Genomic DNA, 16,521 nt, shown 5'->3' on the forward strand with positions numbered 1-16,521 from the left:
GCTAAGCTGATCAAAATCCTTCCTTTCCTTCCGTTCTCTTCAATCCAAGATCCAATATCATCCTTCTATACCGCGCCTTCAAATCCTTTAAGTTAACCCCCCTCACTAAGACATGGAGAATATCAGGGCGGACCTGATTGTTGTCAAGGGGCGAGATCAATATTGATTCACCAGCTCAAGCGAGGGAAGAGCACAGCCACGACGCCACGACGCCACGACGCCACGATGCCACATGGCTGATAACGATAAGGCACCTAGACGTGGCGGTGATGGTGGCGGGGTGAAAGTCGAGACCCAACACCCGGACCTCCTGGTTGGTGGGTGGGTGGGGCGTATGTGGGGGGAGGCGAAACCGATGATCATGGTATTGTACGTATGAAGTACAGAAACTCAACTTTGTAACTTGTAAGTTCCCGAGTTACCGAGTATTCAATTGATTAATGCCTTTCTTTCCACACCACACGGACTTATGCAAGATTGGACGGATAAGTAAGTCCAACTTTGGTATTTTTTTTAGTTTTAGTCGGAGCCGGACTGGCCCTGCTACGACGGGTCCGACCATAAACAAGTACTTGTTCTCTTTTTTTTCCCTTCTTCCGCTCCGTTCTATCTTTCTCTCCTTCTATACATCTTTCTTCTCACTCCCTCAATTCCATTTATACACTCACTCACTCCCTCACTCACTCACTCACTTACTTCTGTAATCTTGAACTTCGCTTCCAACCCAGAAACAGTTCCATCAAAATGCCCCTCCTGGCGGTAAAAGGTTAGTCCGACTCCCGCGCATTCGTGACACCCCATACACCTCGGTTTCGCCTCACGCATGTAACTCTCGCCTTCGAGGCACCGACGTCGAGATCTCTCCGTGTCCAGAACTCCTACAATTCTCCTAGCAGGAACCTGTCTCCTGCTTTTGCTTCCCATTTCCATTTCCTCCTAAACCCCCCAACCCCCAAGTCTCTATTATACAAATTGCAAGAATGCCTTCTCATCCGGCCGTGGTTTCAGGCGCCGTCATCGTCGTTGCAGCAGCCGTCGCTGTGAGTATTCCCACAAAAATTCCCGAAACCACATCAACTAACTCCCATTCAAGGCTGCCATCGCCGTCTATGAATCCCCCCAAGCACGCCAATTCGCCGAAGATGTCCGCCGCCGCATAGCAGTTGCCCTGCACTCCCTCGGCGACGAGATCAACCCCGCCCCCCAACGAGGACCCCGATTCAACCGTCCCGAAGATGCAGAGGGCTTCCTCAAGAGCCAGGCTGGCACTGATCCCGGCATGGATGGCGACGAGGAGTCTAAGCGCCGGCAGCGCGAGGAGCTGATGCACTGGAACGCCGTCCATCTAGAGAAGCTGGAGAAAGAGCGAAAGGTGGCGGGTGCGGATCGGCCGGGAATCCGGGGCCGCGGGTCCAGTTTCGACGATTTTTTGCAGCAAGATGAGTCTGCTGAGAAAGGCACGTACGTGTATAACACGGGCGCCGACATTCACGCCGACGCCGAAGAGGGACTCCGCCAACGCGGTGTTCGGGGGCTGAATAGAGGATCCTTCTACGCAAATCCCTTCGGCGATGAGAACGGCATCGAGTCCGAAGAGCAGCGCACTATGGACGCGAGCCTGTTGTCGCCAGAGGCATGTGAGCAGTCGGATGCCATGAGTGACCTCTACTCTGCTCAGGAAGAGCCAAGGGAATCCCGACAAAGTACCGCCACAATCGCCGCAGAGCAAACCGTCAAAACTTCCGACTCTCATACCGCCCCAGATCCGCCTGTCTCGCACCCTTCCATGGAAGAGCCTATGCTGGCCGAGACCTCCAACAACTACGCTTCCATGGCTCGGAACAACGACGCTTATGCTTCGATCCACGCGTGGGCCGACAACGCAAATTCTAGTTTCTACTCCCCGCTCCCTGTGACTCCCCGCTCAGTTACCCCTCGGCTGGAAGTCCGCCCTGGCTCGCCTACGTTCAGCGACCCTGATGTTTCAGTCCCTGGCAGTGGCGAGGCCACGCCTACGGACTCTGTCTCGCTGGCTGGTTCCGGCGAGGATGTCTGGGCCACGCGCAGTGGTGCCACGAGCGAGGCTGATGTGATGAGCCTTGATGGGGACGGCATTCCAACGCCCAGCTCATGGACGGAGGTCGGGAGCGATGTCAGCGAGACCGATTTTTTGCATCACTAGATAAGGTAGATGGCACAGTGCAGCATTGCGGTATCTTTGTCTTGGACTGGCGTATGGAAAAATTTGGCAGCCAGCTGCACACAGAAGAAAGCGAGGAATCATCGGGATATATAACGTATGGGTTCACTGATGGGTTCACTGGCGTCTAGAGAGTCTTTTGTGTTGGTGGGGTTGGCTGAGTAGGAGTGACTGATTGGCTGATTCATAGTCATGCTTGAGTTTTTTGGATTTGGGAATTGGGCTTCGGGCGGGGCAGGTACCTAGGTGTTGGGAGGGGAAGCGGGAAGTCAACATCTGGATTGCCTACCTACAATCGTTTCTTAATCATAGATATCTCGCGTATCATCTGTTTACGCTCTGTACCATTGTATCTTCTTTTTTTTGGCTCGGAAAACAAAATTGATAAGTGAATGATTCCGCTCCTCAACTCCACCAATTTCTTGTTCAATTGCAATACGTGTATGTCTATGTATATGTATTATTGCGATTGGACTATAATATATATCAGATTGTATCGTCTCATTTCGTCAATTGTAATTCATAGATAGGTATTACCGTCCTACATCAAATCAAATCAACCGATATCATGACAACGAATAACAATCCATACACACAAATAGCCGATTTCCTTCGGTTTTCACAACCCTACCCCCACGCACCCTCTCCCTCTTCCCTCCTTCATCTTATTTTTTTCTGCTCTAATGCGCCTTTTCCTTATTGACAAAGTAGCTTCTTCTTCCTTTCAATGCGTCTTTCATAGATAACCACATATCTGACCGACAGGTTAACCTCCACGTCGCCTATTCGCAGGATAACTCGCTTTCATTCATCCCATCGGACCGGTTACAACAGCTTGAATACATGCTTGCATGATTGCATAGCCATGTATGTACATATGTAAAGGATCGAAACGGGCAGGAAAGGAGTTGAGATGAATAGGAGTATGGATACTTAGATGTACATTATATATATACCTAGTTAGTTATGTCTATCTCTCCCTGTTTCTCAGAAGAAAGGATAGAGCGGCAAGTTAGTTGGTTGGTTGGTTGGCGGTTTATACACAACTAGACATGGAGGTCCACTCTTTGTGGACACGGGCAGTGAGGTGTCGGTTTCAGTGAAAGTTTCGAGTTTGAGCTTTGGGGGCTTGTATGAGGCGCAGGTTTGAGGCGCGTCTGTGAGGAACGAATTAGGATCGACGGATTGAACGATTGTGATATCGAGGGTGATCGAAGCCTCATGTCCACCTGTCGCGAAGGGGGTGGATGGATGGCTGAATGGCTGAATGGACAAGTCCTGCCTTCCTCTGAGGAGTTGTAGATGGAGATATAGATACAGATTCTGAAGGCAGATCATGATGGCACGCCCTCATAAATCACAACCCCACCGGCTCTCCTCCGGCGGCGGCGGCTCCGGCGGCTGGTGCGTCGGTTTCCGTAGCATTTCAGCTCGAGCCAGATAGTGAAGAGGACGAGGACTAGGACGGCGCCTATGGCGGGGACCTGGTGCCTTGCGTTAGAACCGCGGTGGGCCTTCGCAACGTGGAGACATATATTGGCTTGATGGATGGGGGTAACGAGAGAAGGGGGAAAACGAAAACAGAAAATATAAAACGAACCAAGATCCTTCTCCGCGTGAGTTCCATGGACTGCGTGACCTGTGGGGTCCACTGCTGGAGCGTAAGCGGGTGATAATAAGTTGGCATATATAGAGGAGCAAAAGGAGCGGGGTTAGGAAGAGAAAAATCGTGGAAAAGGATAAGGAAATAAGGGAATGGGACGGTGGAGAAAGAGAGATAGATGAATGGTATGGGAGGATGGAAATAGGGAGGTTACAGGACAAGTTGCGTTCGGACCGCCGCTCGTCCAGCAACCTTGGATGTCGAGGCTGTTGAAATCAATCCAGGCCCCATGACCGTCCAAATCTCGGTCTGCAGTGCGCATTACTTCTGTCACTAGATGCATGGATAGAATTCAGTTAGCGTTTACGATTGTAGTGAAATGGAGATTTGGGGGCTTGCTTGTTCCCTGTGGGTTGTTGCTTGGGAGGGGGGTTTTTTTTCCCCAGAGAGAGCAAGGGGAGGGGGGGGGAGCGAAAACAGGAAGAGAGTTGGAGTGGGATGGGGTAAAGAGGCAGGGGGGCAAGACTTACGGTACGCATTTTCTAAAGCTGTGCGGGGGGCTGCGAAATCGTAGTCATCTGGGCAATTTTCGTCGGCGAAGGAGTAGGATACTCGAACGTTGGCGAGGGTCCACTATTTGGCATCGTCAGCCTGTAATCTCTCCGGTACTTCTGAGACATCGCGTTTGCAAGCGAGGACAATTGGAACGGAGGCGGGGGGAGAGATGAAGGTGGCGCGCACGTTGTATGGTTGGCCACGAGCTCGACAAGCCGCATGTCGTTTCTGTGAGCAGTCTTCTACGACCCAGCCGAGGAGATTTTTGTTGGAGATGGCGCAGCGGAACATAGAGTTTGATGATATTTCGTCTGTGGGGGATTCTGGGGGGAAGGTGCGCGGTTCGCCGGGGGCCCAGGACCATATCCTTAGCTTTGTTAGTATTCTCTCTTCTTTCGGTAGGATTTGAGCGGCGTTGTTTCATGATTTGGCGAATCTTGAGGATCGGAGAGGAGGAGTGCTCGCTTACGTTGCCTGGGTGAAGTTTTCATAGGCTTGGAAGTTGAGCTCGGCGGTGGAATTGAGGAGAGTACTATTCAGATGCGGAGAGATGCCGCAGTTTGTTATATTATGCGTTAGACTGAGAAGAGGTGTGAGATCTTTAGATCTCGCGTGTTAGCGCTGCATGTCACACTGAAAGGGGGTGGCTTACCAGCTGACGCTATCGTTGGATACGTAAATTCAAAGAGGTTTGTTGCAACCGCCCAAGAAGAATTTATCGATTCCAAATTTTTCGTATCATTGCGGATGAAGCATCCACTGGTCAACTGCCCATCAGCAGTTGCATTCACGTCCGTCTGGACATCGTTGATGAAACCTGCGTTGAAGATGGTCCCTGAGTCTCCACTGAAATTGTAACCAGCCATCTGCGGATCGATCGTTCCCCAGCCAACAAGCAATCTTCTACTCTGTGCAAAAGTGATGTATGCTTCTGACGGCCATCCATCGTCCGTAGTCAGGATCCCGTTATCGTTTTCCACCATCCCGTAGTAACCTTCAGCAGGTTTCTTGAACTCCTCATTGACCTGGAACCAAGTACTGTTCAGATTCGCCCGATCCGAAAATAGATCCGAGTCCGAGTAGATATACTCAGATAGATTGCTAATAAACTGGTTTCCCAATAATTGTGGACCACGAGGTAGGACTGAAGGTTCTGGGGCGGGAGAGCCAGGCGATTCAAAGGATGCTGCGGCGTGGATGTTGAGGATTATGTATATGAGTTGGGCTTCAAGAGTTCTTTGTGTCTTCTGTATGTAGTCTGAAAAGAGAGAAAACAATACGGAGAGGTTGATGGTGTTAGTGCAGACGTAGGGTCCAATGGCAATTGTGGGCTGGTTGGAGAAGTTCGGGATAGCTGAGACGCTAGGGATGACGTCCCCAAGAGAGCTCGCTGCCTTTTCCGATGCAGCGGTAGTGCTGGTGGGAACGTCTAATGGGGTGTCTGGAGTAAGTTGCCGAGCTCTCAGGACTGGGTTGGTAGGAGAGGTCCCTATCGATATTGCGAATGAAGAGGTCGTTGGATTTGATGATTGAATAGTTGGTGAAGCAGAACTACTTGAAACTGTCGTTGGAGTCGATAGATCTGAAATCGAATCCGGAATAGCAACGGGACAGAATGACCAGACACTACGCCCTTCGTCCCAGTACAAGTCTATCTCAAACCTGCGGAATCCGACGGCTAAGAGATTCGAGAGACAGTCTCCCGTAGCATCATCAGCATACCGATTATCACTGAAGCAAGCGGCTGTAAGTGACACGCCTGGAGTGGTAACAAAGTTGATGGGAACTCTTAGAGCTGCATCTCTCTGTGACTAGACGGGTGTCAGCACGTGAGCATGGATCTGAGATGGGACTGGAATTGGAATTCGAATTGGAATTGGAATTGAAACTTATATACCAGCCAAACCGTATCGTAGTTATCCACCAGTGTGATGTTCACACGCGGATCGTAGTTCTCACTCATCCTCCGCAAAAACCAACGGCATTGGGCTCAAAACAGAATGTTTGACGGGTCAAATATCGGATGAGCCGGAGGCCCGTTATAAGGAAAGGGATCGGTCCGTAGACGCCACCTCGGATAGAGATTGAGCAATGAGATAGTAATATAAATTAACATCCGAAAGCGCGTAAAGCCATAACGACGTCGTAACATACATAAAACCTCTTGCGGATGCTGTACCGGTACCGGTACTGCACGCATACTCCGTAGATGTTTAGGTTTGGGTTTAGACCTCTGTGCTGCGGAAAAACGCTCGGGCCGGATCAGCCACCGTGGCGTTAGAGGAAATGTGAACACTTCATTCGCAAAACTCTCAGCCTTCTCTTTCTCGAAGAACTCTTCTACATTCCTTACATATCCACACCTCCAAAGTCACCAAATCCAGGCAACCACAATGGCGAGTGAACAACCACCTCCCCAAGGGCCTCCAGCCCAAGGGCAACCTCAAGGCGAACCACAGATCACCTTTGGAGCGCCGCCGGGACAACCGCAGCCAACCCCGGAGCAAATCGAGATGATGAGAAAGCAACTCTTCGCGGAGGCCGAAAAGATGGGAATGAGTGTTCCGGCATATATTCAAAAGATGAGAGAAGCGCAGATGGCTCAACAACAAATGGCTCAACAGCAACAGGCGCAGGCTCAAGCCCAGCAGCAGCAGCAACAGCAGCAACAGCAGCATCAGCCTATTCAACCCGGCCCTCCAAAGCCAGAGGCCCTAGCCGTCGCAAACTTCCTGAAAGGACAAGATCTGAAGTTGCGGACATGTATCCTCAACGGCCAGCGCAAGGACATGTTTAAAGGTACTTCGAACCCAAGCTGTTCCGATGCAGTTTACTAATTCAGTCGCACAGTCAAACGTGCTCTTCGCGCTCTTGAATCCCCAGCCTACGCCAAAGCCCGCTCCAAAAACCCCCTCCTCCCCGAAATTACAGACCGCGCATCCCTCGAGAACGCGTTTAAGCTCCTCCCCATGTCTCTGCTCGCCCTCCGTGTCTCCAAGTCCGACCCTCATGAAGGCCACAATCACGCCCCAGGAGCCCACAAGACCAAGCGAGTCAAGGGTCTCTGGACCGTTAAGATCGAGCAACAGCAAGAATGCCGCGAGGACCTCCATTTCGTCTGGCTCTATGATGGTGCGCAGGTTAAACAGAAACTGTACGCTGCCGGCGCGCTGGCTCTGGTGTTCACTATTGTCATGTTCCCGCTCTGGCCCATGAAGCTCCGCCTTGGAGTCTGGTATCTTAGTATGGGCATGCTGGGACTTATAGGTCTGTTCTTCGTTATGGCTATCTTCCGGCTCATTCTCTTCGCGATCACTATGTTTGCCGTTCCGCCTGGACTTTGGTTATACCCGAACCTGTTTGAGGACGTGGGATTCTTTGATAGTTTCAGACCTCTTTGGGGCTGGCAAGAGGTGAGTCTTGGCTTCGTATCGTGGGATCTCTGACGGGAATTGACAATTGCTGCAGGAGAAAAAGAAAGGCAAGAAGAAGACGAAGTCAACTGGCTCTGCAAATGCAGGCGCAACCATGGCTGCGTTTACAGGACAACCCGCTCCCGCTACAGCTACCACCTCCGGCGCAGCACCCCAAATCCAGACTTCAAGCACTACCCAGCAAAGACATATGGCGCCCCGAGTTGAGGAGGTGTTCGATGAGGATTAGGTTTTTGGACTTAAGAGTGATTTGTTACAGGATTGACATTCAGGCAATTGGTCGGAAAGTAAGTGTATCATAGGGCGTATTTGCATATTTTCTCGCTTGGGGCAATCCTTGGCGCAATCACATTTTCTACAGGATATTTCCTTGCTTTATACTATTGATGACTTCGATCATGCGACCACTGTCCTGAATTCTGAAGTCCAGGTGTTCCAAGATTAGGGAGCGCTTCCTTCTTTTTCCTGCATCTTAGCAAAATAATTCCAAGCGGTTTGTTGCTGCGTCCAGTCCTACTTACCTCAAGTACAATTGCTCCTTCCTCGCCTTCTTCAGCGCTAGCATTCGTGATGGCTCAATCAAGAAGTCATGAGAGCAGCCAAACATCAAATGGACATTGCGCTTTTGGACATAGCGTATAATCGAGGGAGTTAAGGGACGACCAGGTGACTTTTCCTCTGTCTGTCCCTCCCATGTCTTCCAACAGAACATTGGGGACAGTGTTTAAGAAGCGTTCGCATTGCTTTACGGCCGTGTCACGCGGTGCTTTTCTTCCTTTGCCGCGTCTGTAGCTCTCGTTCACATGGGTTTTGATGCCTAGCTAGCTATGTCAGGTTAAAGTTTTCCAATTATACCAAAAAAATATCGCTGCCGATAGCAGATGAAGGCGATGTTGCAGCTCAACCCAAACCGCCCTCTCCCTTATCCTGTCTTCCCTCAAACTCAATCAACTCGATTGTTTCGGTCAGTTACTGCATTTCTTACCTCATGTCGCTGGTCATGATACCTCCAGCAATCAGAAATCAATCGCCAAGGGAACAGTCAACTTGCTATATAGTGGCTCATCTGTTCGCTTATGAGAGCCAGTCTCATCGGCAAGAAATCGTCTTTGCTCCTATTCCCTTTGGGAAACTTCGTCCGTCTTTGGGCTATTCCAGTCTTTCTTGCGGCGTAGTTGCGAGTTGCGAATTGCCTGTTTAGATCGCCAGGATGGCTCCGAAGGGATGCGCAAAGTGTGGAGTTCCTGCCGATCATAAAGCATCCCAATGCAAAAGGGCTGATTATCATCCCTACGACGAGCAGACTTGCGATCAATGTTTCCAGGAAGGCCATGAATACGAGCAATGCACCGATCACATCAACCCGCCGTGCAGAGCCTGCGGCCACGGAGATCACCAGAGCAACCCCCATAAATCATGTCCTCTCACGAAGAACGTGCCATATGCGGAGCTCCCGGATGCCAAAATCAACCAATTCACACCATCATACCGTGCGAAAGCTCTTGCCGCAATCGAGGCATCAAAGAATCTACAGTCACCAAACGCCAAGTCACCACCGAACTCACCACCGACGGGGTCCCTGTCCAGAAACCTCTCTCTTCGGCCAAAGAGCCATTCAAAATCTATCTCAAGTCCCAGCAAAGGAACCCCCCGCCAGACAGCGCCAGCTAAGCAAGTCGAGGAAGATGATCCCAAGCTTGCTCAGTTGAAGTCGTGGGCTAGTGCCGAGAAGAGTATGCCATCCAAGAGATCAACGGCAAAAAGCTCTGAAGAGAAGAGCGCCGACATACTGGCCAATTTCTTCGAGATCAAGCTCGAGACCCCTCGGCTCCAACAATACAGCATCACTGTCGAGGAGGAGACACTCTCTGGTGACGATTACGGTGATGAAGATGGGGTCGGGCCAGACTTCAAAAGGAAGAGAAGGGTCAAGAAAGAGACGAAGCGGTTCTTGATTCAGAACTATTTGAGCAAGAACAAGCCCGCTCACGGGAACTGGGCCACAGACTGGGACTCCACCATCATTTCTGTCGGAAGTCTGTATCCTCCAGAAAAGTTGGGAGTTCTGATAGAGCCACCCGCTGCACCACCGAATCCGCACAAAAGCAACAAACCTCCACGAGTTCCTCCCCCACGTCTGCTGACTTCTGTCTCGCTTGTTGGTCAGGTTGACATAGCCGGTTTGAAGAACCATGTCGGAGGGAATGGCAAGGAAAGTATGGAGAATCCAGGCGAAGTTCTGAAGGCACTCAATATCATCTCTTGGAAAGATATCACCAAGCCTGATACCACTAACCTTGTTGGTCGAGCAGGGAACAAGTTCTATCCAGCAAGTCAAGAGGCGGAAGGGAGAAAGTCAGAGGAGAGGCGAGAGATCTACTTTCTTCGACATGGATTCTTTTCTTCGATGCGTCCTGGTCAAGATTCTGTTCTACTCAATGTCAACACCGTAACAACGGCATTCCTTTCGCCCAGAAACCTACAAAACTGGATGGAACTGGCATGGTCTGGGTCTTTTCCTGGACCTGGGTCATTCAAGGCAAAGCTGAAGGATGTTCGGGTTAAATTGTTGCTTCACGGCGCTAACAGCCGCCTTTGGGTCATTCAAAACCTCACTCCAAATCGTGTCTCTCAAACATCATTTAAAGAAAAGGATGGGACTATCATAAAACTCGCCACTTATTTGCAACGCCGTACGTGTATTTCGTCCCTGCTAATGTGTATTGCTGACCTTTTCAATAGAATACCCCAAAACATACCACGCAAGCACTGCAGATCAGAACTCTTTCGTCATCAATGTCGGGGGCGTTAACAACGAGATCTTGTACCCAGCAAACCAATTGACGATTGTTGACTGGCAAGTCGCGAAAGAGTCAGTTGAAGAAGCGTCTGGCATTTCAATGGTCACTGCAGCAACGAAGAAGCCTCAGCAGAATATGGAATTGATTCTGGCAGAAGGTCTTAAAGTCCTAGGTTTGAAGCCACTGCAGAGCTTCTACAAGGTGAGTCTTACTCGACTGTATTAGGATGAACCATGACTAATGTGAACGAAGTCATTTGGTATGGTCCCTTCTCCGAAAATGATCAACATGAACGTTCCTCTCCTGCCTAGTCCGAGAATCAAGATGGCAGACCAGAAGGGCGACAGATTCAAGCACCCTGAAACTATCAAGGGCGAGTGGCGGATTACTGGCCAGAAGTTTTACTACAAAGCAGTCCAATGTCAAAGGCTCTGCGTGATGAGCTTCATCAAAAAGAAAGAAGCTTTGCCAGGGGTCAGCGCCTTGAACGCTGACCTGTCTAGCTATGGGATCACGGGAAACGAACCTGCGATCGTATGGTCCATTCAAAGTATGGCGGATCTGAATGGCCCAAGAAATACCGGAACGGATTACCGAAGCCGCTGTGAATTTATTTTCCGTAGTGCTGCAAACGAATTTGGTACCCCGAGAGCCACCATTATTCTAGTAGTCTTGGAGGAGAAAGATATCAAATTCTACCAAGAAGTGAAGAGATGGGGCGACTGTGTAGTTGGTATCCCGACTGTATGTGTCACGGCATTTAAGCTCGGAAAAGTCAAAGCTGACCCTAAGCTCAGAGCAAATATCTGGTACGTGTTCTCATTCATCTAATGGCAGCTTATTAAACCTAACCTATTCAAGCCTCAAGATGAACTTCAAGCTCAAAGGAGTCAGCCATAAGATCGAACCTACTGGCCAAAGGACATTTAAACCTAAAGGAATGACTGGCGCTAATCTTCGCACAATGATCATGGGAGCCGATGTCACACATCCTGGCAAAGGTCTTGAGAACTGTCCATCTATGGCGGGCGTTGTTGCGACGAATGACGACGAATCGAGCTGTTACCTAGCCTCCGCTCGGCTTCAAAAGGGAAGACAAGAGGTATGCATCCGGTCTTAATTATGCCATGAACATTAACTGATGCAGGGCAGTACATCCAGGACTTGCAAGGCATGGTAGAGGAGCGGGTCATGGCCTGGGTCGAAAAGGCTAGAGAGGACAAGTCGCTCAGAGACACTGCCCAGGTATTGCCCAGCGAGATTCTGTTCTATCGCGACGGAGTCAGCGAGAGTCAGTATGGCATGGTCTTGCACGAAGAGAAGCCGCAGATTTTCCAGGGGTGCAAAAATGCCCTTGCGAGGCTGATGAAGGGACAGTGGCCTGATGTGCCAGCAAGCGCAAAGAAATGGGTACCAAAATTGACCTTGATTGTCGTCACCAAGCGACATCATGCCCGCTTCTATCCGGAAAAGAAGGTCAGCGCTGGCAGCGAAGAGGATGTCAATGTTGCGTGTGGCATGGTAGTTGACAACAAGGTGGTGACACCGAACCAGTGGAGTTTCTACCTCCAAAGTCACACGAGCGAGCTGGGTACAGCTCGTACTGCCTACTACGTCGTCCTCTACGACGACGCGGGCCAAGAACCCATGGCGCTGCAGAAAATTGTAAGACGCTCGCTCCAACCACCCTTCTCTCACTCCCCATGACTAACTTGAGTTGAAGACGAACAACATATGCTACACGAGCGCCAGAGCGACCCGAGCTGTCTCGGTATGCACCCCGGCCCGCTATGCCGATATTCTGTGCGATCGGCTTCGCTGCTACATGAAGCCCGTCCTCGACATGTCGCACGTAATCGCTGCTCCCACTGCTCAGACTGCTCAGACTGCTGCTCCTTCTTCCAGCTCCTCGATGAACATCACTCCGGCAACTTCTTCGCCGGAGACGTTGGAGAATACTCCCAGCTATGTCCGACATGCTCGGATTGATCCCAAAGTATGGAAGAGAGATGCAACGGATGGACGTATTAACCCTTGGCCGAAGAGTCTTGACAACTGCATGTTCTATTTGTGAGGGTGGGGGAGTGTTCGATCGCAAGTTGCGATGCCTAGTTTTGCTTCATCTTGATTTTTAGATCGCGTTGATCTCTGACTTTGCCCTTGCTTGTACTTTTCCCGTCATTTATGGTTGCCATTGGCGATGCGTTTTGTTTTCCTAGCATGGGCTTTAAAAGTACCTGTACTGCTTAACTCTGTATCAGCTGGAGTTTAATCTCTGATAAGAAATACCTGTGTTTTCGCTTGGTTTGGGGTCTGCATTGGTGTTCTGCGGTACTGCGAGGAGTTTAAATGTTCCTAGAATGCATTGCTTTCTTGGGTTTGAAATCTCAATGAAGAAAATATCCATAATCCAAATTCTTGTGTCGGTTACAAGAAAAACTTCATCATCGAGGTGTGAGATGCCGTTGGGTAGATGATTTCCAGAGTGGCTGGAACTAGGTACCTATGTACTGTTGTCGCGATCGCCTGCTTGAGCAGGGCCTAGCGAGGAGGTGGTATTGACGGTCAATGCTGGTAAGCTGCGTGCTTCTTATTCCAATGACGCGCACACACAATTGCCAGAGGCTGATAGCCGGTAGGAATAGTCACCACTCTGACAGACTATTTTTTCGTGAATTTACTACGAGACTGAAAATGTAAACCTCGAGCCGTCGCCTTCCTTATCAGTGGATCAAGATAACACCGGGATTTTGATTCTGATTTCAACTTTCATTCAAAGCCGGGCTTGAAGCAGGTTAGTTAGTAGTCTTACCCTGGTATCTTAAATTTGATTCAATGCTGGTAATGAAGATGGTAAGCCATCAATTACTCGTGGAGATAATAGATATCTTGGCTCAGCTTTGAGTTCCCTGACTAATACGAGCAGAGCAGAAGAGTACCAATACGCAACGTATCTTCAAACCAAACAACGCCTCTTCCTCGCATCCTCCAGCTGGCGCAATACGTCATCTCCTCTACTACCTTTCGAAAATGTTAGCGATCTGCCACTTACAACCCAGCGGACTACTCACCTTCTACTTTCGTCTCAGCCTATCAATGCCTGCCAATGCCTTCATCTGCCACCGATATAAAGGTCTGTCATAGGGGTCTACTTCCAACACAATCAATTGGGCGTTGAATGTGATCCCGCAGATTTCTACATTGGCTTGGACTGTGGTGTTGAGTTCACCCATGTACGAGGTGTGGATGTGTGACACGAATGATGCCTGTGGTTGTGTAGTCGGTGGGTTTGGTATGGGTTGGAAGATGGATACCTAAGGGAAAATCTGGAGTTTGCGGGGGCTGTGGTAGGGTGGCGTTTTGTTGTTGGTACTGTGTTTGATTCTCATGGCTGGGTTGGCAATACATGTTGCGCTTAAGGATCGATGAGATAGGGAGGGTGTGGAGGGTATCTCTGTAATTAGCCGTGGGGAGACGGAAGCAACATGAGTCGGGAGTCTCTCGTGGCCAGATAATGAGTATTCAAGAGGCATGAAGCCGTCAATACTTACCTTGACATTGTTTTGGAGGAGGAGGAACCAATTTGTCTCGAACGTGAAGCGCTCTAGCCGTGGCCGCATTTCAAGCCCTGTTTGATTCTGGCTGTGATACCCATGGGCACTGAAGTAATGCAAGTCTATATAAAAATAAGTTAGAAAGATAGAAAAGCTTTATTTCTAGCCTTCTCACCACAACATGAGCGACTGTATTCAATCGACTAAGCTTTGTTGACATTTTTAGCCTCCTTCGGTAGCTACTTTGTAGTAGCAAAGGGGTGAAGCCTTATATTTAAGGCGTACTGCAATAGCACTTGAATACTTCAGGGCCAACGTAGTCGACAGCCACAGAACGCTCTTGCCCTAATATCATACATGTCACTGACCTTCGACCACAGTTATGTTCAAGAATATAATTTTCTGGCTGCGATGAATCCGATAATTAGGAACGGCGAAGAAGCATCGAGGTACGTTTTATGAAATATTCTTTGTTTATCAATTTCCTTGTCGCCGTGCCCCACCTTGTTGCGACATTTGAAAATCTCGCAGTGGTTGGCATGTAGTGAGTGACGTTCATATCGGCGGCGAGTCTGGAGTTCTTTTGAGCTGCTTTAAAAGGAATCTCATTCTCTAAGTGAAATGGTATAAGTCCAACCGTTTGGGGCTGTCGATTTGCCTTAGCAGAAACTCATCTCTCGACCCGACTCATAAGTCGACGTTCCCCTTTCATATACTACTAGCAATAGCATATACTGACCTCGATGTGGCCGAATAGCTCTTTCACACCTGAGGAGCTCGCATACTACGGTTCATCGACGATTGCATACAATAATTCGATGCCCGTCACCATCAATCAGAACTCCTCACCGGCGCCTGAGAAGAGCGAGCGTCGCGTTCCACATCGCTCCCGAACCCAAGCTCCTCGACAGAAGACTCCCCATTCTAAGGCCATGTCTTACCAAGGTAATGATCTTGTCGCTGAGGCAGGTGAGCTCTCAAATACGGTGTCATGGCAGTAAGTCCCAGCCTATCCTTTTGTCTTATTTTTTTGTCTATAATGCCCTCTTATATGTTGACTTCCGAGTAGCGAGGCCCATCCCAAGTTTGTCATTGTCCTCGTTGGCCCTGAGGAGATCCCCTTCGGTCTGCAACAGAACCTCCTATGTGCCCAATCTCCCTTTTATCGAGACCTATTTGAAAATAACGCCACTGAGAGACAAATTGAATCCATCGTCAAGCTCCCAGATACCACGGTAGATGTCTTTGGCTGCTTCCAGAACTTTGTCTACACTGGCAAGGTCTATGATGAGGTACACGGCAAAGAGATTCCGGATTACCCTCTTCTCATGGGCTTGTGGAAGCTAGCTACAAAGTTGAGAATGGCTCCGCTTCGTGTCGCCATTTTGGAGACTATGACTGAGCGTCGTCAATTGACTTCTTGTAACCCTGGCACACCCCTCCTCATCCAAGCTTGGCAAGACACTCAGGAGGGTAGCGGTCTTCGGAATATGCTTATCAAATGGTCTGCAGAGCACAGTATGTTTCCCGTTCCATCTCAAGACCGAACCTGACCATTTTAGTGCGAGCATCTCCCGAAGCACGCAAGGCATTCGCCTCATCCCTCCCTCATGAAATTCTCAGCGAGCTTGTCATCGTCATGAGTGAGCTTCCCGCTCCAGCTTATACACCTCAAGGTCCAGGAAAGAAACCTCTCGTGCAATCAGACCAACCCGCAGAAATAGACCCTGACCCTCCTCGCCCACCTAAACGCAGCCGCAAAACAGATGTTGGTCCCAGTACCGCCGCCGCTGCCACTGGCCCGAATGACTTACATGAAGCCAAACCAGTCGTCAAGAAGCAAAGCCGTCGCTCCGAGCCTATTCGCGGCAAGGGTAAGGCCGCCGTCGAAGTCCTTTCCTTGTCTCCTGAAGAGGATCTCGAGTGCTGCCGCGCCTTGATCACCCGCATGGTCTTCGGCCCCGGATACTGGACACGCCTCGTCAAGGCCTTCAGACATCCGGTCGATCCTGTCCTTGAGAACGTGCCCAACTACCTGGAGGTTATCAAGAAGCCGATGGACCTGACCACAATCAAGGGCAAGATGGATCGAGATGAGTATACCACCGCGGGTGAGTTCGAGAGCGACATTCGCCAGATCTTCAGCAACTGTTATGAGTTCTGGAAGGAGGGTGACCCTGTCTACATCCAAGGCCAGAAATTAGAGAACAAATTCAACACGCAGTGGAATTTGAGACACAAGTACTTGAACGACGTCAAGGCTGAGGCGGTTGAGTGAGTTTGTATGATATTTTTGGATGGATTTACAGGGTGCTTGTTTCTCAGGCGCGTCGAACGGTCTTCGGATTTGGGTTTCCGGCATGGCATGGGGCGT

General features: G+C 49.9%; 5 protein-coding genes across 5 annotated transcripts; 4 read left to right on the forward strand and 1 right to left on the reverse strand.

The window, feature by feature from the left end:
• Nucleotides 1-744: 744 nt before the first annotated feature.
• Nucleotides 745-2,182, forward strand: L3040_001728 (uncharacterized protein; the record flags this gene model as incomplete). The annotated part of the gene is made up of 3 exons (XM_007294404.2): nt 745-766; nt 1,009-1,040; nt 1,094-2,182. The coding sequence occupies 3 exons, from the start codon at nt 745-747 to the stop codon at nt 2,180-2,182; spliced, it is 1,143 nt and encodes a 380-aa protein (XP_007294466.2).
• Nucleotides 2,183-3,534: 1,352 nt separating this feature from the next.
• Nucleotides 3,535-6,321, reverse strand: L3040_001729 (uncharacterized protein; the record flags this gene model as incomplete). Its single annotated transcript, XM_066156873.1, has 8 exons — nt 3,535-3,684; nt 3,801-3,851; nt 4,018-4,136; nt 4,334-4,436; nt 4,545-4,725; nt 4,828-4,957; nt 5,011-6,169; nt 6,256-6,321. The coding sequence occupies 8 exons, from the start codon at nt 6,319-6,321 to the stop codon at nt 3,535-3,537; spliced, it is 1,959 nt and encodes a 652-aa protein (XP_066012882.1).
• Nucleotides 6,322-6,751: 430 nt separating this feature from the next.
• L3040_001730 (uncharacterized protein) lies at nt 6,752-8,021 on the forward strand (the record flags this gene model as incomplete). Its single annotated transcript, XM_007294406.1, has 3 exons — nt 6,752-7,157; nt 7,209-7,771; nt 7,827-8,021. 3 exons carry the CDS (start codon nt 6,752-6,754, stop codon nt 8,019-8,021), a joined length of 1,164 nt encoding a protein of 387 aa, XP_007294468.1.
• A 981-nt stretch (nt 8,022-9,002) lies between these two features.
• L3040_001731 (uncharacterized protein) lies at nt 9,003-12,667 on the forward strand (the record flags this gene model as incomplete). Its single annotated transcript, XM_007294407.1, has 6 exons — nt 9,003-10,485; nt 10,535-10,794; nt 10,846-11,402; nt 11,455-11,695; nt 11,746-12,258; nt 12,317-12,667. The coding sequence occupies 6 exons, from the start codon at nt 9,003-9,005 to the stop codon at nt 12,665-12,667; spliced, it is 3,405 nt and encodes a 1,134-aa protein (XP_007294469.1).
• A 1,837-nt stretch (nt 12,668-14,504) lies between these two features.
• L3040_001732 (uncharacterized protein) lies at nt 14,505-16,425 on the forward strand (the record flags this gene model as incomplete). The annotated part of the gene is made up of 4 exons (XM_007294408.1): nt 14,505-14,596; nt 14,905-15,144; nt 15,217-15,665; nt 15,710-16,425. The coding sequence occupies 4 exons, from the start codon at nt 14,505-14,507 to the stop codon at nt 16,423-16,425; spliced, it is 1,497 nt and encodes a 498-aa protein (XP_007294470.1).
• Nucleotides 16,426-16,521: the final 96 nt, after the last annotated feature.

The sequence above is a fragment of the Drepanopeziza brunnea genome (assembly GCF_022702325.1).
Source record: "Drepanopeziza brunnea f. sp. 'multigermtubi' strain 214-2 chromosome Unknown ctg2, whole genome shotgun sequence".
NCBI lineage: Eukaryota > Fungi > Ascomycota > Leotiomycetes > Helotiales > Drepanopezizaceae > Drepanopeziza > Drepanopeziza brunnea.